We start from the raw sequence: 22,979 nt of genomic DNA on the forward strand, positions 1-22,979 counted from the left end.
AAAGTGGCCTTATACTCTAAATATAAATAACACATAAACCATCTTAGGTTAGTAAAAAGATAGATGGCAAGCTAACAGAGCTAGCTAGCTGTTTTTACTAAGTTTGTGGAGCGTTTTAGTAATATTAGCTGGCCGAGGGAACATATTGGGATCAAAAAGTACAAAAACGTTGTCGTGCAAACAAGGCCTGAGTCTCACATGGCACACCTACCATGAAGGGAATGAAAGATGACGGGATTAAATTCCAACCGAGGCAGGCAGAAGAAATCTTTAGTGCATAGCATAAACGAGCGTATGATCCTTCAATACTTTCAGACTTTTTATTGGTCAGAACATGAAGTACTAAATCTTAGCAGTGACTGTGCAAACATCTACTTAGGATGATCCCTGAACCAAGGATGGTACCCAACAGAGAAAAACAAAAGTTCCTTGATCACTGGCAAGGTAATTGGCAAGAAGATGGCTTTTTCCAGCAAGTTGTTTTTGTGAGGGGAAAGAATACAGTGTTGTGACAAAGAGCAGGTGACGTGGGAGCGGGGATAGAATTCTCCTTAGAAGTCAAATAGTAGGAAGGGAGGAGTGATCCGTATTCCCACTGGGGCCAAAATAAAACTGTTTCAGTTCCTTTCTCTTTGACAAGTTCATCTCCTGCATCTCCCCACCGGGATCTATTCAGCGAGTCAAGTGACCCATGTAGAAGGTCTCTGTGGGCCTGTAACATAACAAAGAAACCAGAAGCACCGAGTAAAGACAACTCTTGGTTGATAAATGTTCTTCTCCAAACATTCCAGCCACTGAGAAAAATATTACACGTTGTTTAAGTTCAGGAAAGCCTGTTTGAAATTAAGTAGCCCCCATAAGATGAAGATGTTCCTGTGCTTTTTCCATCTCCACTGTTTCCGCATTTCAAGTGAAAACACATCATATCTGGGTTTTCCTTGCAGAAAAGTTTTGCGTTTACACAGCAACGTTTTGAAAACCATTGTCCGTTTATGCAAAAATATTGTTCTCATATTGGGCCACAAGTGGGTGGTGTTGCTTGTGTTTCTAATTAAACCAACCACACACGTGAGCAGAGAACAATACACTATAAACATTAACAAGACGAGCACATGGACATTCGTATGGACAGACGACCAAATTGGATTGTTATTACAGGTAACTCAATTAAGAAACTCCCAAGTGCCAGGAGTATACTCCAGGGAGAGTAGCTGAAGTTTTTGCAGCTAATGGAGGTCAAAATAAATGCAAATACGAATATAAACTGGGTGTCAGGACACTGGAGGCAACCATTGTTGTTATTGTCTATCTCCTCGCGTATATGCGGAACTGTTTATTGCCGCTGTTGTGCACATGACTAGGAGCAGTGTTGCAGAAAAGGGATGTTTTCTCCCATTTCCACAGAGACGGAGCGTTTTCAAAAAAGTACAACCTTGGGAGCCTGGAGAGACAAGAGCCTGTGAAGATGATCATGATTAATTATCTCCTGGCTCTTCTTGGGCACTTTTAGCCAGATCAGCTGTGTTAAGATGGCTGAAGAAGAAGAAGAAAGGGAGTATCTGTCCAACAGCTGGAGTAAAGCTGTCTCCATTGAGAGGTAACAGGCCGCTCATTCATTCCCACGCATCGTGGATGGCAGATAACCAGGACTCCTTCTCTATCTGAACTGCAAAGGTCTTTATAGCACTCATGGCGCAGTACAAAACCTCAAGTGTACCATCAGTTTTAGCAGTATAGAACCCAGCTTGTGTATGCATTGCAAAACATACATCGCAGAAGGATTCCCATTGATATGTTAATGTGTTGCAGTAGTTTTTATTGCCTCTATATCTGCCTTGGCAGAAACCCCTGTCCCTGTGCCCCCGCAACCAGAGTCCAAGCGGGGACACTCAACAACACAAGGCACTTGTTCTCTATTTGTATCTGTTGCATTCTTAACTAGAAGGCCTGTATTTTTCTGTCTTGCCCGTTACGCAATCAGAGCTGTGCAAAGTTTGGAGTCAAAGCAGCCTAATCCGCCAAAAGCCTCCGACCAGACCGAGGAATTGATGGCATGGAAGCCTGTTGCCAACACAAAGGGCCAGACATTTCACCTCTGCATCTTCCTGGAGAGACGCCACAGCCTTGACAACGCCAGGATTTTAATAATAATCACATTGTTATGAAGGATGTCTGTTTCTGGATCAAGGGGAGAGTTGTCAAGAGTCGCTGCGCTCTGCCGGCAACAAGAATGTTAAAGTCAGCTGCTGACCAGAGTTCTCATATCAAAAAGAAATCAGACACGTACACATCTATCTTACTTTCATTTCATCTTAATACAACTCATCTGGACTAATCGGTCTGCTATGTCTACATCTGCAGACAGGATCGATCGAGAGTTCAGTGTCCAGTGTATTAGCAAAACAGTGGCAGCGCACAATAGAGGTAACCTTAAGTATCTGCACACATTTCATGAAAGCAGTTACGTCTCCAAGTATCTCTTACACTGATCATTCCAATGCACTAGCCTGAACCACGTATTTGTAAAATATACAAGATTTATATTCAAGTGCCTGTCAGACTCAACTTAGTAGAATTTTTTTGTTGTTTTGTCTCTTGGAGTCTCCCAGGCTGCCTCTAAGAACGGCTGTGGTTTTGCTAAAACATTGCAGTGAAGCCAGACATTGGCTGATACGTCCACTCATACTAAGAGAGAAGCAGGAGCTATCAAACTGAAGACAATGGGAAGTCTCCCCGATCCTGGAAATTGTTTTGTTATGGTTCCTACTGACGTCTGCAAATCTAGTATGACACTGTCAAAGCAGGTAAAGCTACCCCCCCCCCCCCCCCCACCCCACCCCACCCTATTGTCACCAATTGCAATTTTAAACGCCGCCTCAACTTTTAGGGTCTTTCTGTGTGGGGAGTCATTAAGACCCCATTTTCACAACATTGTTTAATGTAAAAATTCATCCTTTTTGCCTTTTCATTCCAGAATAACTAGACTTTGAACATTAACAATGGGATTACATGTGAAGTTGCGTTGCTATTACGGCTGACTCTCAACTATAAAACCACCAAGTCCCAGGAGAATATGGACTGAGAGTCATGACACTCAAACACAAACATTGTCCAATGTTATTGTCCATGTACTCATGCGTGTGGAGAAGGACTATTTACTACGGCCGTAGTTCCAGCTCGTTCCACCTCGGGAGCTGGTTTCAAAAAGTTGCATTTTTAGTGACTTCAAGCACCGTTTTCCGAAAGGTTTTCCATTTTCACTAGGAAAACAAAGCTAAAATGAGATTTTCCAATTCCTCTTGATAGTACTGGAATAAAATACCACTGCGCTTGATAACATTTTACCATAACTAGTCTTACCAGGTCTAAAAGTTTATCATACCACAGAAAGGTATGGTATTACTGAATTCTAAATTATCAAGAACTCTGAAATTATACACATTTAGAATATGAATAATTGAGATTGTCTACCCTGTACTTTGATGGTTTGGCTATTTCACTGGTGGTTCGTGATAAATGAGCACAAGCCATAACAATGAAGGCATTCAAAACAAATTGATCAAATTGAATTGGATTCCATTCAACTCAGTTAAAGTAAGAATGCCGTTTTTCCCCAATGTCTCAATGCCAACAACTGTTGCCTGAAAATAGACGGTCAAACTAAGTTACCAACTATAAATCTGACCTAACCACGCAAAGCAACTTACATAAATCAAGCGGCTAGTAATGACCTGAAATAAGTGGTTGCAATTATAAATAATTGGTTCATTCAGTAACCGCGAATAATTGATGACCTGCTCTTTGATCTAAGCTGGTAAAATCTGGTGTATAAACTGATCAAGCTGTTAATCCTCAGATGTCCACCAATGCAACTCTAAAAATCCACCTCTTTATTTGTTCAAAATGTATAACCAGCACAGCGGACTTCAAACGACCCACACCATGACTATGATCCCTCTGCAATGGACCCCTTAACCCAGAAAAGTGATAAACTAGCATAACTAAGCAAACTATAAAACTTTTAACATGCTGTGAATAGACAATAAATTAAATCTCAAGAAAAGACGTGATGGGAAAAGTAAGGTTTGCAAAAACGTAGAGACCTTTCATTAATCTTCAAATCATTCAAATGACTATATTTCACAGCTCACCTGGCCAAACGCACCATTCAAACCTCAGTCAGCCGTGTGATCCCAAACATAGTCTCAGCAGTGAAATCCATTTACCACTGTTGCGTCAACCAGCTCCACCAGGATTATGTAATCCCGGCCCTCCCTTGTCTGTTTGCAGCTCAAAAATACAGATTTCACTAGACTGAATAAAACCTCTGCCTCCGTGTGTCTTGCTGAAAGTATTTATCTGCAGATTGTCTTGCCCCACAGGGGAAGAAGCAACGGCCGGCTCATGGGGTCTGTTGGTATAAAAGGTTGGGAAACAGCCATAGCTGGAACACAAGACATCCCTCACTGTGACATATGAGCATGAGAACAAAAAGGAAGGCGTTAAGGCTCCCCGGAGAAAGTGCAGAACAACACAGGGAAACACTTATTGGACACCGAGCAACAGAAAACAAGCTTCCACAGAGAAATCAAGGACACTGGGCTCATTCTGTTCCTCCGGTTTGCTCCAGTGCGTGAAGACCTCGGGCTCACATGTAAAGTTGGAGCGTTGGACATTCTCCCCCCGTTATTAAGTAATGGCTTGGATCTGAGAAGGCTGCCGCAAAGGGAGTGGCCTCAGCTGAAACAGGTAGCGAGTGCGGAACATGACGATTTTGTTGATATTCAACTTCTTCTTTCAACCCCAAATAACAGTCTTTTCTCCGCGTTATGTGTCCCTGTCTCTTCAGAACAATCTCACCACATTCCAAGACCACAGCAATGAGCTTGTTAGGCATAATGATGTTTTCCCCCATGGGTCTGACAATCAAATTACATCAATGGAGACAAAATGGGAGAAATTTAAGAGATCTGTTAAGCCAGACAGGTTTTTGGAGAATATTAAACAGCAGGTCACTTTTCCCAGAGGCACTAGAGAAAAATTAACCAATAAAACACAATGTGGCCAAGTGTTTGGATAATACACAACTTGATGTAAATAAGTAATTGAGTGCTGCATCAACATTCGCGGAGCCGATCACTCTACTCACATGCCAAACGACATCAGCAGGACCAATATGACTTTTCTCTCCGGCAATTTTCGTCATAAAAACTACAGCCAAGGTCCCGAACGTCTGGCGGACGGCCGCATCACGCCAAAGCTAGACCGGAGGAACACGCTCAACTCTCAGAGGCTGAACTGTCTTTACAGGGCAGCAGCAGCATGCTCGAAGCCACTCTGACACTCTCTGTCACTCCTCCTCCTCCTTCTCCTGTGAACGTGTGTGCACAAAAAGGAGTCCGTCTTTAACTCCTCCAACTCCTCAAACAACAGACAGGCAGAGAGAAAGGAAGGGAGAGGTGTCAAAATCTCACCAAAATAATCGAGAAAAATCACCATTTCTCCTCCAGCAACTGATTCCAGATTACTGTACGTCAATGTTGCCATTTCTGATGCACTCTGCTTAAAACGCCATCACGCAAAACAAAGCCAGAGAACAGCAAAGAGCAGTATTGTGTGTGACGACATCAACATCTCATTGTCAAATTTGTGAAATCTGTTTCTCCACACTTTGTTTTTCTCTTCACGATTCGTTTCTTCTCCCCTCTCCTCCTTCCAGCTATTCCAGTTATGGAGTGGGGTTTGGCCGGCTGAGTAAATCACTTGAGTCGTAAACAAAAAAACACGAGGGTTCGTCACACCACAAGCCACGATCAATACAAGCGGTCAGATTTAGCGTCAACCTCCGCTGCCTGTGTGGCCGTGGTGCGTTCAGCGAGGATTCCTCCCAGGAAGATTAAAAACTCCTCATTAGATCCTTGTTAGCACTAAGAAATTGGAGGGAAATGCAGCAGCGTTTCCATAAATGTATGAGCTGAAGTGTTGCCTTACACTGGGTCAGACGTCAGCGGTCAGCAGCAGCCAGACTCCTAATGAATGAGCTAATGAGGGATCATGAAGCCCGAAGGAACGAGGCAACGGTAATAAAACTTCGCACACTGAGCATGACCTGACTGGTTAGGAATTAAAGTCTCAAACTCAACACATTTATGACATAAAAAGGGTCAGATGATTTCTACCAAGTTTGCATCAGAAACTAACGTTTCTGTCCACTCAGACTGTGTTGCCCTGTCACGATGCATCTGTGATCCCCGTTCACATACATTAACTTTGGCCATCAACACTTCCCAATGTAACAAAAACAATATAGAGCAGCGCAGTTTGAAATTGAGTGGGCCTGACTATTAAATGTCAGTATAATATTCTCCATGTGCAAGTTGACAATATGAGTTATATATTGCTGTACAGCTTGTATTGTTTCCCTTTGTTTTAGTTGTTTAATTACTCCAAAAAAAAAAAAAAGTCTACATTTAATTCAACATCATTGTACGCAATGTTAAATAAAATTGGTGCCGTTCCAACGATATGCCCTCCAGAGAAATGTCCACAAGTTCAACATCTGCCGCGTTCAGCATGTTTGAACAAACTCATCTCCAGCATATGCCTTTGCTGCTGATGCTAATTCATGTACAAGGCAGCTAGATTTCATCTATTAGCGTCGGTCTCGGTACCGTCTTACTAAAACTCAGCGATCCAGCAGAAATGAATTCCAAACAGCTGTTAATTTAACAAATCAATATCTTCTCATTCAATATTACAACTCAAAAGGTCATCGCTCGCGTTGACCTCCTGGGAAAGAGCAAGTGAGACAATAATAGCGAAAAGGGAATGATAGGCTTGGGAATTAAAAACAGTTTTTAGAGATTTATTCATTCAAACATGGACTACAAAATGATTCATTCAATGTCTCTTTGTATATCTTTTAAAGGAAAGCTTGAAAATAGTGATTTTCCATCATAAGAATCCTGGTTCTAATGATCTGCGGGCTTTAATGTGGCATAATTGTCCTCTTTCTTTGACGTGAGATGATAAATTCCATTCAAATCAAAAGGCTACAACGTTACTTACTCTTGTATCACACCTCTTTCTGCTCTTGATATCTCTCAAATAGCTGTGCATTTTTTAATTGTACTGCCTTCGGACTAAAAATGACAGCAAATATCAGCTCAGTGCAACAGTATAGCCACTTGACAGTTACTGTGAAGCGAAACTGTAAAAACTGAAACCACAAGTTCAGCTGGTGAGTCAAGTCAGTGGCACCAGCGAAAGTAAAGGAAACTAAATAAGCCTTTCCATGTGTTTATGACATGACAATAAATTTTAGGATGAGGGGAGCATTATTCTTTTTAAGGGGGTCATTTCGCCTTAAAATTTGAGAAACTGTACAGTACGAGACCTTGTAAAACGGTTATTATTTTGGGTAAAGTTGCCATTTAAGTTCATGTATTGGAGCTTTTCATCATAATGGTTTATATGATGACATCAATATATACAATATATTTCAGAGTATTAGAGCATTTTGGAAATGCAAAAAAGATATAGATACTTAAAAGGGCTAAACGTTTGTGAAGTGTTTATTTGAGTCGTGGAAGCATTGAATATGATTTATTGGGTATATTTAAGGTTAAGCAAGGTGCAGTCATGACCCACATTAAAACTAACCCACAGTAGCAGCAGTTTCTGACGGATAAACACAATAAAATCAAACATTGGTCTTTGTAAAGTAACGACCGCACGGATGCCACTGTGCCCGGCGTCGTTCCTGTAATTCATCAGGTTGTGCAATGCCTTGATAAGCGGCGAGTCGGTGCACACTGCAACAACAACAACGCCTTTTGTTTCTGGCTAACACTTGGAAAGATCTACATCCTGTCCAGCCTGTCAGTGGAACCAACTGCCTTTTCAGTGCCAACAAGTGTGAAGCCAAACAACAGTGGAAAGACTCCAGTTTACTGGAAACGCTGTGCGTCTTTTCCACGCAGAGGCTTTTTAAAATGCACAGAGTCTGAATGCACGCCCTCAGCAAGCCGTGGCACCGATGAAGAGACATCCGAAGACTCATCGACCACCCGGAGTCTTCAGGGAACCCAAAAGAGCTCCAGATCGGAGCTGCATTTCTTTTCTATTTGGCATGAACACATTTGATTGCGTCTATCATGTGAGCGCTACAGAGAGAGATTATTAACTCAGATGTGGGGAAACCATCATCATCATCATCATCATCATCCACACACACACACACACACACACACACACACACACACACACACACACACACACACACACACACACACACACACACACACACACACACACACACACACACACACACACACACACACACACACACACACACACACCTTCAGCGAGACAGAAAGAGAGGAGACTTACACCTGTTCTATTTCAGCGGGGCCTATTTCAAGCCGCCGCCGCCGCTGCATGCTGCCGGGGACGCTTTATGGGCACCGATAGAAGGAAGCCAAGTAACCTCTGACCTTTGGCTATTTGGGAGCCCAATAAAAAACACACAGGGGGGAATCGAGGACATCAAACACCCGGCATGCAGTGCTCCTCAAGAAGGTGTGTGCATTATTTTGGGAAACCCTCCTTTTAAATCACACGTGACACTTCGCACATCGTCTAGACGTCTGCACGTATCACTCGCTCTGTAATGCTACTTTAGCAGTTAGCAGGCATTATGCACTTGAAATGATTCGGCTCCTCAAAACATACAGTACAAGGATACAATCAATTTAAGTATATGGCTGCTTGGAATAATTCAATAAAATTTTATTTTATTTCTATAGCGCCAACTACAACAAAGTAATTTCCAGGCACTTATACAGGAGAAAAGCCAACAATTCCACATGAGCAAATTTAATCTACAGTTTTAACCCCCTAGCCTTTTATTATGGCTCACCTGCGCAACCGTTCTGCTCTGAGGAGGGCTCACTAACACATTTAGACAAATGTGTGACACTGTTTCAGAGAAACAGGCCATTTGTGTAAAAAGAGATCTTTGAGTTCAGCTCACAAAAAATGGGAGCAAAAACAAAAGTGTTGCATTTGTATTTTTGTTCAGCGATGTTAACTTTGAAACAGGAACTCCAATCATGATGCTGTTAAAAACCTGGGGGATTATTGGGGTTTTAAAGCAGACAGTGTGACTTCTAAAGCACGTGTAAACTCAATTTAACAGGAACTTAACAGCTGAGCTTGTGCTGGTGATTTGTGGCAGTTTAAGGATTGTGTCTGTTCACAAAGGACTGTTGCACATTGTTGCACCAAGTCCCAAATAAGGGTGAGCTGTGAAAGTCTTTAGCATGGAGCATGGCCGAGAGTAAAATCCTCCAGATCCTCCGTGTAGCCTTTGAAGCTGTCTCATATACTGGACATGCACCGGTAGAAACGTAACGACTCCATCAAGAACTCTTAATGCAGTCGTTTTCAGTGTGAACTGAAACGTCAGTAATAGCAAGGAATCGTCTGTAAAATACAGGCTCAAACACAATGCAGGCCTTAAACCAAGTGCAATCCCAGGTCCTACTGCTAATGCTCATTGTGTTTAACAGATGGATTTTTTTTTGTTAGGGTGGTGTAGGAAGCAGCCCACTGGTCCCACGGTGCATTTGGCATCCCAAAAAGTACAACCATTGAAAACAAGCAAAATTTGGAAATCCATAAAACACTGTGGTTTTCTTTTTGAAATGTGTTCGGTTACAAAATGAGAATGTGTGTATGTATACATATGTGATTCTGTGTGTTGGCCGTGAGAGCAACCAGACATCAGTTTGAACTTAAAGCTGACCTCAGTTTGACCCCGTCATGTGGGAGTTTTAAAGAGATAAAAGTGTGAAACAAGTCTTTAAACTCCATTAAGGGAGGATCTGAATGTGTGCTGTGTGTCACGCAGACAGACAATAGCAGCCTTGTAGTGGAGGTCAGGGTAGCGCAATGATGTGTGCGTGTGTGTGCGTGCGTGCGTGCGTGCGTGCGTGCGTGCGTGCGTGCGTGCGTGCGTGCGTGCGTGCGTGCGTGTGTGTGTGTGTGTGTGTGAGAGGGAGAGAGAGAGAGAGAGAGAGAGAGAGGGCGTGAAAAAGGAAAGAACAGACTAAAATAGTGCTCAACCACGTTAAAATGCATGTCCACAGTCACATGTAGAGTTTACGTAACGTTTTTGTACAGCGGGGCTTTCACTTCAGCCTTATTAGACGTGGACAGCGCTGGTCAAAATTACTGGCCCACCTGATTGTTTTAAGGAAATGCAAATCCCAAAAAATGGACCAGAATGTTATGGGATCGATACAGCAACGTTCCATCAATACATGTTACAAAATAATCAGTGAACTGCTATTAATTCTGTTTCCATGTCAACATATTTGATCCAACAGATGGAGCTCGACAGTATGAGACTGTGTGGAAAGCAAACCATGAATGCTTCATTGTTTCAACATCACGGACCTGGAGGCAACAGGCCAAAAGTCAGAAACGCAACAATGAAGGAACAATTACTAAAAACAACAAAGTCAACGAACTGCAGCTGGATATATGGTGAAAGGAAATGGAAAAATAACAAACATGGTGCAATATTGTCTGGTTAAAATTTGGTCCAAAAGCAGAAAGGGCACTGATATTTTGAGGTACAACTCCCAAAGCTCAAAGACTTTAACTTCAGCAAAGCAGCCCTCCTGCATGATGATACTCCCACCGTGCTTTAAAACAGGTAGGCTGGATGTTTCTATTGAGGCTTTGTTTTGAGTGTCAAGTTCTGTGAAACAATCTTATAAAAAACCTCTGGGCACTTTAATAAATATTCTGATCGGATAGGATTTGTTTCATAGTTTGTATTTGTTTAAAAAAAAAAAAAAAAAAAAGGCATATATTTTGAACAAGAACTACTAGTGATACCAGTGATTCTGATCAAAATGGGAAAAAAGAAAAAAACCTTTTCATGTGATTCTTGATAGGATGGAACCAAAATGACATTAACTGCTTGCCAGCTTTAGAAGACGCAACACTGCAGCTAACTTACTGCAGCTCAGTAAGTGTGTGCGTGCACACGGCTGTACCCCGTAAATCCTACCATTTTCTCCATCTGTGGCGTCCTCGCAGCCCTGATTGAAGTTTTCATACGAGTCCCAGCGGATTAGGGGGTCTTGCGTATTGTAGTCCACCGAGACGCTCGGGCCGTTCTCCAGCTGATCCATACCTTGACCAGAAGTACAAAGAGGCAGAGCAGAAAACGTGAATGTCTTTACGTCGCTGGAATGAAACACGCTATTCCTACTGTAAGAATCCATGAATTTCTCCCCCCCAAAAAAACCTAGTTTCAATGAGTTTAATCATAGTAAGACTGTTTGATCTCAACATAAACTGTGAATCCGCCTAATAATCGTCATTTTGTGTCTTTATGTTGTAGTACTAAAGAGTCGGGACCGCATTTTCAAGGTATTGTTCTTGTCTTGGTCTTGGGTTAGGTGGTCTTGAATGCAACACTAGTCTATAAAACAATGCAACATAGCCAAAATCCCAGCTCATTGATCCTTACCATGTATTTTCTCTGGTCCAAAGGAGAAAATAAACTCAACTTTTCCATATTCTGGAAACCGGTCATCTGCAAAAAGAAAAGAAACAAAGAGTGTTTGCTTTAAATTCAATGGTAGGTCAGTGATAGGTCTTTTTGAATTTTTAATAATGTCCTGGTTGGTTTAATGACCCAGTGCAGCACTGTGACGTAGTGGTTAGTGTTTTGTCCTTGTAGAAATACGACCTGGGATTGACTGAAGTCTTTCTGTGTGTATTTGGCAGGTTCCATGTGGCTGATCGGTTTTCTCGAGGTGTTCCCATTTCCTCAAAGAAGCTACAGATTTTAGGTTAATTAAAACATCTAAACTAAAAATAAAACCCTGCTTTCACAAGTGATCGTCTTTAGTAAACCTGTAGTAGACGGGTGATTGGATCAAAGATTAATGAACGGAACCAAAATGGATTAAGACCTTTCACAACTCGACCTTGGACTGAGCAGGAAAAAGAAAAGGGCTGCATGTAAGCGTGTAACGATTGGATGCAAATGTTATAGAAAGAGCAAATATTTGAGGTCCAGAGGAAGTGCTTCCATCCCACCACTGTTACCTTTGAATGTCTCATCCAGCTCATCTTTGCCGAAGACGATTCCCAGGTCGTGAACGGCGCAGGTGTGAAACTGCACCCGGAAAATCACATCTCGGCACGGACTGTGATAACGCTTGTGGTAGCACTTCAGCTGGAAGGGTGGGAAAAATACCAACACATGAGAATCATCAAGGCGTCCACAGAACTCAAGGAGAGGAGGGACTGTCACAGAAGAGGCCTGGAGAAGCTCCAGATACTGGACAACACTGTGGAAACCCTGTGTCGGTTGAGCTGTTTGCACCTGGAGAAGTCATCAAACTACGGTACAAACAGACAGATTTTATACAATATACCCACTGTAATGTAAGGCCTCCGCATAAACTGGTTGTCCCAACAAAAACAGCTTTAAGAGAAGAACTAAAACCGCCTGATGGGCAGTTTGGATCAGTTTCATTTTGTTTTTATGACAAGAACCTCACATTTACTGTCATAAGAGGAACATTTACCTAAGCCTTAACAACTTGCAGCGCTCACAAGTGGACTATAAAAGCTGGAAGAAACTGAGAAACTGTGTAAAAAAGAAAAAAAAGAAAAACACCAACTGTTTAAAGAAAATTGGGAATTTTGAAGGTTTTTATGGTTTCTTTCACAAGTTTATATTTGAGAACCCAGAGTTCAAGAAAGACAGGAAAATGGGTAAGTACAAACTGTCTGATTCCTACAGTTTATAAGTAGAGAAAGTAGGGTTTTTGTCCATCTACTACTGCATGTGCAGAAGAAGTATATATTACGGCCGTACTGCTAGTTCTCTGCTTTAGGCTAAAGTCCAAACACCTCTGAAGAGGGTTGTGCTTATTGGGTGCGTCTCAGTGACAACAGCATGCAGTCAGAACCAAAAGGAGAACGGATGCATCCAAAAACAAAGAGGCCTTTGAAGGAACCTGCTCCAGGGCGCAGCCACCTGAGGCAGAACGTAACACTGAGACCACGCTCGAGTGAGCGCGGGACAAGTGTCCGACTGTTCCAGCCGAGGTCCTGGTTCAGACCCAAAACACCTGAGGATGGCAACATGCAAACGTTTCACGTCCAATCAAAGCTTGAGATAATCTGCCAGGGAAAAAAAAACAAAAATAGGCGTCCAAATCCACATGTGAAAAATGTGTAAAGTCTTAGCGAAGGTGATCTGAGGCTTTTAGAAACTACTGAATCTGGCTTGGAATACTTTTGAACAAGCTTTCAGCTTCACCCGACATGTTTCTACTGGTTTTTGTGAGTTGAATGATCCATAAACAAATCATGTGCCGAGTTTATGAAGTGTCAACAAATTGATGGGGTCGGAAAAAAATCACTGAATAATTTATGAAATATAAAAACATTTAAGTTTAGAATGTTTACTCCAAATAACAGCAGACATTCTCTTTTCTCTAATTTATACCAGCTGTGATTGAACGTTGTCATTTCCATGTAAATCTGCTTTTCCCAAATCAAGAATATGAACTGGGAGTCATGACAATAGACGCTACCATTGTTGTTAGCCAACTTTATTTTACCCAGCTACTGAGCATGTGGAAAAAAACTATTTACTGAGGCCGTGGTGCCCATGCACAGTAGCAGAGTTTCAGAAAACTTGCATTTTCCCCTGTTTCTATGGAGACGGAGTCGTAGGGGTTTCCAAAAGGTTTAGTTTCTCTCCCCAATGTTTTCAAAAAGTTTCAAACGGTCCTGAGCACTTACACCTGAAACACAACTAAACTTTTAATTCAGAATATTGCCATGAAACCGAACAATGGTTAAATTTTAACATTATGCTACTTTTTACTGATGCCCCTTGATGAAAGATGGATTTAGATAAAAAAAAATGTGTGCTTCATTTCTTTTGAAAGTCACAATACTGAAGTTTTTTCTTAATCAATAAGAAACAACTGTGATTCATATTGAAAACGTTAATGTCTTTGTAGTTTTACTCTTTGCGAGGTCAGATTAGACCCTCGGCTGGCCTTGTTTTGGCCCACCAGCCGTATATTTGACACCCTGCTTCAAACAAAGCTAAGCTTCACTTTACTGTCATACACATTAGCAATCCTCCCACCCAAAGAATACAAAGCCATAAAAATTTTACTGAAACAATCCTTTTAGGTTCCTGACTTGCTTTACGGTCTGCCCAGTTTGAAATGGCACCATATGAAGTTTTATAATAAAACCAACATGAACCAAAATTAGACTTAAAACAACTGAGATTTAAAAAAAACAACCTAATTTATAACATCTATATAAATATTTTCCTTTCCATTTTTATATTTTTTTCGCCTCGCCATCGACCAATTAGCCACACTTTGAAATGCATCCATCGGAGAATGCATCCTGCACAATCCATTAGTCTGTCTTAAATAAAGGATGAGACCTACAGCTGATGTTAGCACTTCTTTCACATGTGGAGCTCACAGGTGCTATTTAATGCAAAATCATTCCTCTCAGTTTAAAATGCTGGTATGGAACATTTAAAAATACCTCTCGCATATCAATTAAACTCTATAATTGTTACGCAGCGCGGCAATAAAGAACTATGTCATGTTAAAGTGGTACCTTGTGTATCCTCAAACACTGTTGGACAGGAAATCCACAGACGTTTCGACATCATAGTTTCCAGCAACGTATTGTGTGCTAATGAGGGTCTATAAACTGAGGAATAGGAACCGGTCCAACTGTCTTCCCTCTTGTTCTTCACTATAAACATGCACATGCCTGGAGTACACAGCTCATATCAGACTGTAAAAATCAACAGGATTACCCTCATTGTGATGAAGCAATAAAGAAACTAATGTGTGTTGCTGCAGCTGCTATCGCTGGCACGCTAATCAGGATGTGACATGTAGTCCTTCTCTCTGGACGATAAACATTCCCCGTTATGGAGCCTCGCACGTACTGAACCCAGTGGCAAAATGCAGAGCGGGCGGTTTCTTTCTTTACCAAGCCTGAGTAGCATGAATACAGCGACTTCTTCCCGGCACTCCAGCTGTATTCCTGAAACCATGTGAAAAAGACTAAACTACTTCGGGTTCTGATCAGGATGTTTTGGGCCGAGCCTAAACAGTTTGTGGGCGTAAAATTTGAATTTTGCCCCAACAGCTAAGTGTTTGGTTAAAATGTGGTTCTAAATCAGATACATGTCCAATATTGTTTCTAAGTTACGCAGTCATATTTCTTCTGTGCACGAGGATCACATCAGGACACTGGAGCCTGATGTCAGTTACACTTAACATGGACGTGAACAACCTCTGAAAAGAAATCGTATATTAGTAAAAATTTAGAATTCAATAGGCACAAATTCCGATCTTTTTGCTAATAAACTTTCCCTGTGACACAAATAAGAATACCCACAGCTACAGTATTCCTCGGGAAAGGAATGCCTTCGACTTAGAGACTTTTTGAAAATAAAAGTATAATCTGCAGCCAGTTCTACCTTTGCCAAATGGATGCTGAGCGTTACTAATTCGGCAACAAAAAGTTCTTGCAAATGCACAACTAAGCCCTAATTTACTGGCTGCTGCACTTGATGGGCAGCGATTCTACTTGATACTCGTGTTTCCAGCAGCAGCAGCTCACTGCTTCACTCTGCAAGTAATACATGTGTGGTCAATTTCTGTCAGAAAAACTTAGTCGATGTGCACTGGAAATATTGTAATATAAGTATTGACTGAAAATAGCCGAAATCGCTGAATCGTATTCATGGTTAGATGAAAAATGTCCAAAATTCTAAAATTTGTTTGGACAGTGTGATTATAGTTTAATAAAGTGTGTGGGAACATCATGGTGATGTCGAGATCTTAAAATATTGTTAAACGTGCCTGAACAGAGCTAGCTAGCACCGCTAGCAGCAGACGTTTGTTGTAGGCTAATTACCTGGTTTGTTGCGCTTCTAGCGTGCAAGCTAACTTCATTTAGATAGAACATTGTGAAAAATCCTGTTGGATATTTCTTCATTTTCCAAGTTGTAAAATCGCTGTTTAGTCAGAAACTGCTAGCGAGGAGGTGGACTGCTGTTTGATGACTCTCCAGCCCCGACTAGTGGAGGGTTGGTGTATGACGGTTACATCTTGTACATGAAACACAAATGGCGTAATATTTCTGGCTCTGAATTCTGATGTGTTATATGTTTAACCTTTCAGCAGAGTAGTCAGAAGCATTTCTACAAAGCTTTCATGACTTTGAAACCTATATTTTTATCTATATTCTGTGTTTTTTATGTATTAATATGATGTAGCGCAACCTGTGTGTTTCTCACCAGTATGTCTCCTTTCAGAAGAAGTCCAGGCTCAATGGTGATACAGATGCTGGTCTGGCTGTCGCCCTGAACGTTGCTGCAAAGAGTTCAAAAACACGACGTGTGAGATCTCAGATGTGTCTACATAATCACACGGTAAATCCGGCATGGCTCCACTGCATCAGTGCTTCTCTTCCATGTCTGTGCACATATGATCTGCTAAACCACCCCCTTATTAGCTCTCACAGTGGCCGCTGAAGAGCAGAACCGCGCTGCACCGTTGGGCTAATTTCGGGTATTAGTGTCGACATGATTGTCTGACTGGAGGAGCGGGATCAAAGCGAGCGGCGTGCTAATGGGGAGCATGTGAGGGAAAGTGGGGGAGAAGGTGATTTGAAGCTTTTCAGGGGGTTGACAGTCTGGAAAGTGTTGTGCACACACTCGGTTACTGTGTGTGTGCGTGTGTGTTTTTTTTTTAGTATGTTCACTTTTATGAGAATCAACACTTTAACACAGTCAGCCTGTAGTGAGACGCCAACTGATGCAGCATGTTGGCTATCGTCTAGCATGATGTAGCATCTTAAAATCTGTCACTGTGATACTTCGAATGGTTTTGTACGTCAGCTTTTTCTTTCATGAAAAAATCTCCTTATCCTTAGTGCCTGACATGAAGAAAAGAAATGAACACAGCAGTCAGATATCTAGCTTTAGCAGTTAGCGAGCAAGCTTTAGCATTTGGTGAAGACCAAAACATGAAAAATAAAAGCAACAATAAAGCTAACAATTCATAAATAAGTGAGGGAAACAACAATAATATTTCCACAAACATGCGTGCGAGTATTTTCTTTTAAATGTTTGGGGATATAAATTAAAGAAAGATATTTTTTTACATGAAGATTTCATTAATATTCACTTCAATTTTGTAGTAATAGAGGTTTCCTCTGCTGTTGTAGCAGAATGTTATTGTCATATAGTGACCGGCATATTTAGAAGAAAATGCAACGGAATATATGTAAATACAGTGGCAACAAATTTAATGTTTAAATATATCGCAGAAAAACAAGAAAAATTAGCATGTCACTTTCTGTACGGAACACTGAATCTTTAGAAATACAATAAAAATATGGTTGAGATGATTAAACTGTCAAAAACCCTTGAAGCCCCCCCTTTGATATGTTTTCATACTTTTAAAATGTGTTAATATGTCAATGTTAACACATTGAATAATGTTTTTAAGTTGTCAGTGAGGAATTAAACTAACACAAATGAATTATATCTTTAATGTCAGAAGTAATAACTAAGTTGGACTCGGCCAAGTTTCATCCTCTATGGAAATTAATGACCAACGCAAACAGTGGCAATGATGATTGTTCAGTAAGGAGCTTCAGTGTAATGTGCATGCCTGGGTCAGCCATTTGGGGGCAGTAAGGAGCTCACTCCTGCCCTCCTCTGTAACCGCCCCTGTTCTTCCTAAACAACATAAAGCCGGAGAATGCATTGTTTCCTGTCTGGCTCTGGAAGCCAGCGGGGTCCTGTCCTCTGGCAGGAAACCCCTGCAGGCATCCACACAGATTTTTCATTGGCTTTCCTGTCACAAATAACACGAGATGTGATTACGGGATCGTGAGGACGGAAACGATAGTCTGTGGAGGCAAGGTAAATACAAGAGCGTGAGCCAAACTCACGGGCTGGGTGATGTGTACGTATATTTTCTGAAGGAGAAAGGAGTTCAGGGAGAGGCTATAAATGAAAATCAGGGTTTTTTATTATTGGGCCATTATGAGCTCACTATCCCAGGAATCTTGTAAAAGCATTTGAGTGTGCTTTAAGACTTACTATATCCCAGATGTGTAGACGGGCTGCATGGCCTGGTAGATCTTGAGAAAGGGGCGACAACCTGGAACACGGTTTTGAAAAGAGTCATGCAAAGCTAAAGATAAGCTGTATGAACGCATGCTGTGCACTGAGGGACGTGTGCGACACTCACCTCCCTTGGACTCGAAGTTGGGGATGCCGTGCATGATGACATGGTGGAGGAACAGGGGCTTGTTGTTGATCTTGATGTGTCCGGAGAGCAGGCCGCTGAAGTACTCCACGTACCTGACGGCGGAAGACACAACGTTCGGAAGAACTGAAGGTTGAAATGCCTGACTTCTTCAACTTTATTTTACATTTCAATTTAGTACATGTTGAGTATTTATTAGCTATCGACTCGTATTCTGGAATTTCCGGATATTAAAACTTCTAAAATAACAAAGAAAAATCGACTTTAATTCCCCATGTGGCATGAAAGGTAACTCCAGATTAAAGTTATTCTTGGTCAGTGCATGAGTGTCTCAGCAGGTATTATATAAACAAGTTCTGACTGCGAAAGGTGATAACATGTTTAAATGTTTTTACGGTTTTATTTACTGCCCCCTGGTGGCCATAAAATCAACTCCAGCAGCACTCGGGTGTTTCAGTTTGGGGTTAAATTGCAGATTTTGTCTTTGAAAGAGGGGTTCAGTCAAACAGTGAAAAAGGAGCGAGGGAGGGCTGACATTTCCCCGTTAACCCAGAAGAAGAAGAAGAAGAAGAAGACTTACCTTTTCTGGGACGGCTGACCCACAGGAAGCACTTTGTCTTCGTAGAATCGTTTCATGGCGAAGCGGTCCAGAGCCTGGTCAGCACTGTACGACAAACAACGGTGGTTAGTCAGAAGGAAGGCAAATATTACTCTTACAAACATGTATTCTTAAATGTGATATCTTCACTGTGCACATTTTCAAAGCAATTCCAATATTTCTGTGGTCATGTAGTTGAACAATAAGAGACAGCAGACATAAAATTATTGAAGTATGTGCTGCTTGGGTATGATTTTGACAAAACATCACATTTCTAATTGAAAATGATCAAATACCGATGTGAACGCCAATATCTTTTGCCTCTATGCTTTGGGAAAGCACATAAAACTATTGATTAGAGAGACATGACATCTATATAAAAACACATCTGCATCCTCACACAACAGGTCACCATGCCAACACAAGTCCAAACAAATAGAAAAGAAAGCCTGCTTTTCTTTTTAATGCGGACAGGAGTGCCTTTGCCGTTTTCAAAAACAACAGGGAGTCATGTGTTCCTCTGTTTCATCTCATGTGGAAGCCAATCCAATAAAAAGCAGAAGAAAGCAGGTTACGTCTAATCTGAGTCTTATGACGCTGAGATAATTAACTCATCGTTGCTCAAAATTACAATATGAAGAATTTCCTCAGATAAAGGTGTTGTTGAAGAGTCAGTCTCATGTTCCACCTTCCTCCTCCTCCTCCTCCTCCTCCTGGATTAACTTGTTTTCTCTCCTCAATCCTCCTTTCCTCATGTTGTATTATCCTCCTTTACCACTGTGTAGACTGAACCATGTGATTTCACTCACCTGGCAGATATGTTGCTGTAGTGCATGTAGGCCGCCACCACCACTCCCGTTCTGCCCCTGTTGCCCTGCGGAGATCCAAGAGGAGTCACAAACACCGTAGAAAAACAAGCAGAGGATGAGCTTTATGAATATTTCGTTCTCTAGTCGGAGCCTCAAACAATCATTTTGTGGAGTTTTTGATGGAGAAAGACATGTTTGTGAAGTGAAGTGAAGGTGAAGATTAGTGCATCTTCACAGAAAGTACATAAGTAAAGTACATTTGGGTACTTTCTGAAACTGAGTACTCACATAAGTACGTCATAAACCAGTTTGTTTTGTCTCAATGAGACACTGTTCATTCACTGTATGTGTTCACCGAACAAAACAATATATATAAGAACAGCTTGAAGATTGTTATGAAGTATTTAGAAATGGTGACTTCTAATAAAAAATATATTTTTGTGACTTTTTAGACTCAATCTGAAAGATCACAACTAAATGCTGTAAATACTAAAGTACTAACTGTCTTTAATTCTCATTTTTTTCATGTTTGTGCAGTGTGGAGCTGCTGTGGAAACTGAATTTCACTATGTGGGATGAATAAAGTTTTATGTTATCTAATCTAATGTTATTTACATGCCATATGCCACAACAGAGCTCCCCACCAGCACCATGGGGCGTTCACAGCTACAATGTAAGATTTAGAAACTCCTGTTGTATTAATATACATCCACATGTTTACATATTGTGCATTGTCAGTTTTTTTATGTACTATTTGTATGTTGATACTCTGTGAACAGGAAAAAAAAGAATTTCCTTGTGTTTCTGATGTACAAATAAACTTGAAACTTGATTATTTTGAAAAACCGTTGTAGTGTAAAACGGAGCAAAATTACATTATACTTAAATCTTTTGTCTTAAATAAGTGTATAAATAGGCTAAAATTCACTTTAGATGTCTTTCAAGAGAACTATATTATTTCAGTTTTTTCATCCTAATCCCACATGGTGACAGTGTCCTGCAAAACTAACGTGTATTTATCCAAAAGGCGATGCATTTTGTCCTTCTCGTGACTCATAACAATTAAAAAAAACAAGAAAAAGTGTTATCTGATAACTCGTGCTTTAAATGTTTTGCCTGAAAATGAAAGTAAAAACAGGTCAGTCGATGTGCTCGGCATTAAAAACACGCCGGTGTTTGAGCAGTGGTGAGCTGTGTGGAAACCCAACACGGCCTCGCTTCCTTAGTGACCACCACAAACTTCCAAGCACTCACTCATCGGGCTGTGTTACTCAACTCGCATTGTAAAAAAAAAAAAAAGAGAGAGAGAGAGAAAAGCAGCCGTTGTTATAGCAGCCGACTTGTTTGTAACTTCACTGTGGGAACATCTGGGGAAGAGGCGCAGGGCTTTTGGAGATCTCACGGTTAATTCCTGTGTTGCAAAACAGGAGGAGGAAGACTAACATGAAAATGATTAGGTATTACATTCAGGATTCTGGCTCTTATAGTTGTATTTAGATCTCCTCTTTATGGTGTGTGTCAGCGTGCTGAGAGGCCAGATGCCCGGCCACAAAAGAAGCTGACGTGGTGAAGTGTTGCTCAATCCAGGGAAAAGATGTGAGTGAACCAAAGAAGTTATGACGGCGGGATCTTAGAGCGCCACCTACTGCCCACAGACCTTGTTGTGTATGACCACCACGTTGTGACTGTCGGCGCTCAGCCACGTGTCCATAGCCTTGCAGATGCTGCAGATTTTGTCCAGAGCCGGAGCGTGGTGGTCGGGCCAGCCGAAGTCCAACACCTGAGACGGAGACGGAGACGGAGAGAGGCTGTGGTTCAGATCGGTGGAGGTTCAACACGAGGTGGAGAGGAATCGAACCGAGGGTCCTACCTTTGGATTCAGCTGGCTGATGTCGTAACGCTTCTCACTCAGGTTGAAGAGCTGAAGAAGACAAACGTTTGAGTAATTCATCATGGTTTTATTTGAAACGGTGTCCCTCTAAATGTGGAAACCAGTGGGAAACCACTGCAGTAGTACTAATATAATTACTCTGGTACTTTCTAACATAAAGAATAGATATATTAAGACCCCATTTATACAACATTTCAAGTGAAAATGTTCTTTTCAGAAAACGTTACATGGCAACCTTTTGGAAACGAATGGCAGGAACATTAAAAACAATGTAGTTTTAATGTAGGGCCACTAGTGGGTGCTGTTGTTTGTTTTTGTCGTGAAACCACATACACATGCGAACAGATTTCTACGCTATAGAAATAATCGATGGTGAGTCGATGGACATTCGTATGGACAGAAGATTAAGTTGGATTGTTACTACGGTGACTCGCAATTATAAAAGTCCCCGGAGAATCTGGACTGGGAGTCATGACACTCTGAAAGCAAACGTTGTTATTGTCCATCTACTGAGCATGTGGAGAAGAACTACTTACTATAGCAAATACACAGTAGCAGCATGAGAGAAAAGTTTCACCTTGGGAGGCGTTTTCAGTGGCTCCGAGTGCCGTTGTCATGTAAATGGACACAGAAAAGTTCCAGTTTTCCCTTGAAAATATTGTAAATGAGAGCTGAAGTTCTCTACCTACATCCCAGTAGCTCAGTATTTTCTCCAATATAAGCCTCACTCCATCACTGCATTAAATATCCACGTCATGCCAGAACATTCATGTTGGTTCTTGTGTTCAGTTTCACGAAGCTTTTAATTAATATAGATTATTAGCTTCTGACTCTAGTGTCACAATAACCACACGGCATTGAGTCATTAGTGAACTGTTTTGACTCAGTGTATTAAAATAGATTTAACTCTTGGGAGGCTTACAAGTGGGTTTGTGCAGTTACAAAGTGAGTCATAGTCGTTTTAAAACAACAAAACAAGAAACAACCTTTTGTCATAGACAGATAAATGATCTTTCTAGGTATGCGTCTTTCGCTCACAACTCTTGACCATGGAACATATTGGCGAAATAACATGACATGGAAAAGACAATAAAGACAAAACAACACAGGCTGATCACAGCAAGACAATAACCACAAGGACATGCCAAGACAATGTACTTGAATTAAAAAAACAACCACAAAAGGACAACAAATACATAAAAAGATAAATTAAAACACAATAACAACCAAGCCTGGCCCACAGAACAAGTAAGACGTGTTCAGTGTTTGGTTTGTGTCTCGGTCCTCCTGAGAATTAACGTTTG

At 41.2% G+C, this 22,979-nt stretch overlaps 1 protein-coding gene across 5 annotated transcripts in view; it reads right to left on the bottom strand.

The window, feature by feature from the left end:
- Positions 1 to 22,979, bottom strand: part of tns1b (tensin 1b) — a 173,071-nt gene that overhangs the window by 29,136 nt on the left and 120,956 nt on the right. For 3 of the 5 annotated variants that reach the window (XM_080478485.1, XM_080478487.1, XM_080478488.1), the window contains 9 exons: positions 21,655 to 21,705; positions 21,442 to 21,564; positions 19,785 to 19,849; positions 18,958 to 19,041; positions 18,209 to 18,472; positions 16,394 to 16,469; positions 12,133 to 12,262; positions 11,547 to 11,614; positions 11,084 to 11,213 (listed from right to left, as the gene is read on the bottom strand). In XM_080478485.1, coding sequence (XP_080334611.1) covers positions 11,084 to 11,213; positions 11,547 to 11,614; positions 12,133 to 12,262; positions 16,394 to 16,469; positions 18,209 to 18,472; positions 18,958 to 19,041; positions 19,785 to 19,849; positions 21,442 to 21,564; positions 21,655 to 21,705 — 991 coding nt within the window. The remainder of the gene's footprint in view (positions 1 to 11,083; positions 11,214 to 11,546; positions 11,615 to 12,132; positions 12,263 to 16,393; positions 16,470 to 18,208; positions 18,473 to 18,957; positions 19,042 to 19,784; positions 19,850 to 21,441; positions 21,565 to 21,654; positions 21,706 to 22,979) is intronic. The other 2 variants (XM_080478486.1, XM_080478489.1) reach the window with 1 other exon arrangement.

Source organism: Lipophrys pholis, assembly GCF_963383615.2.
Source record: "Lipophrys pholis genome assembly, chromosome: 13".
NCBI classification, from domain to species: Eukaryota; Metazoa; Chordata; class Actinopteri; order Blenniiformes; family Blenniidae; genus Lipophrys; species Lipophrys pholis.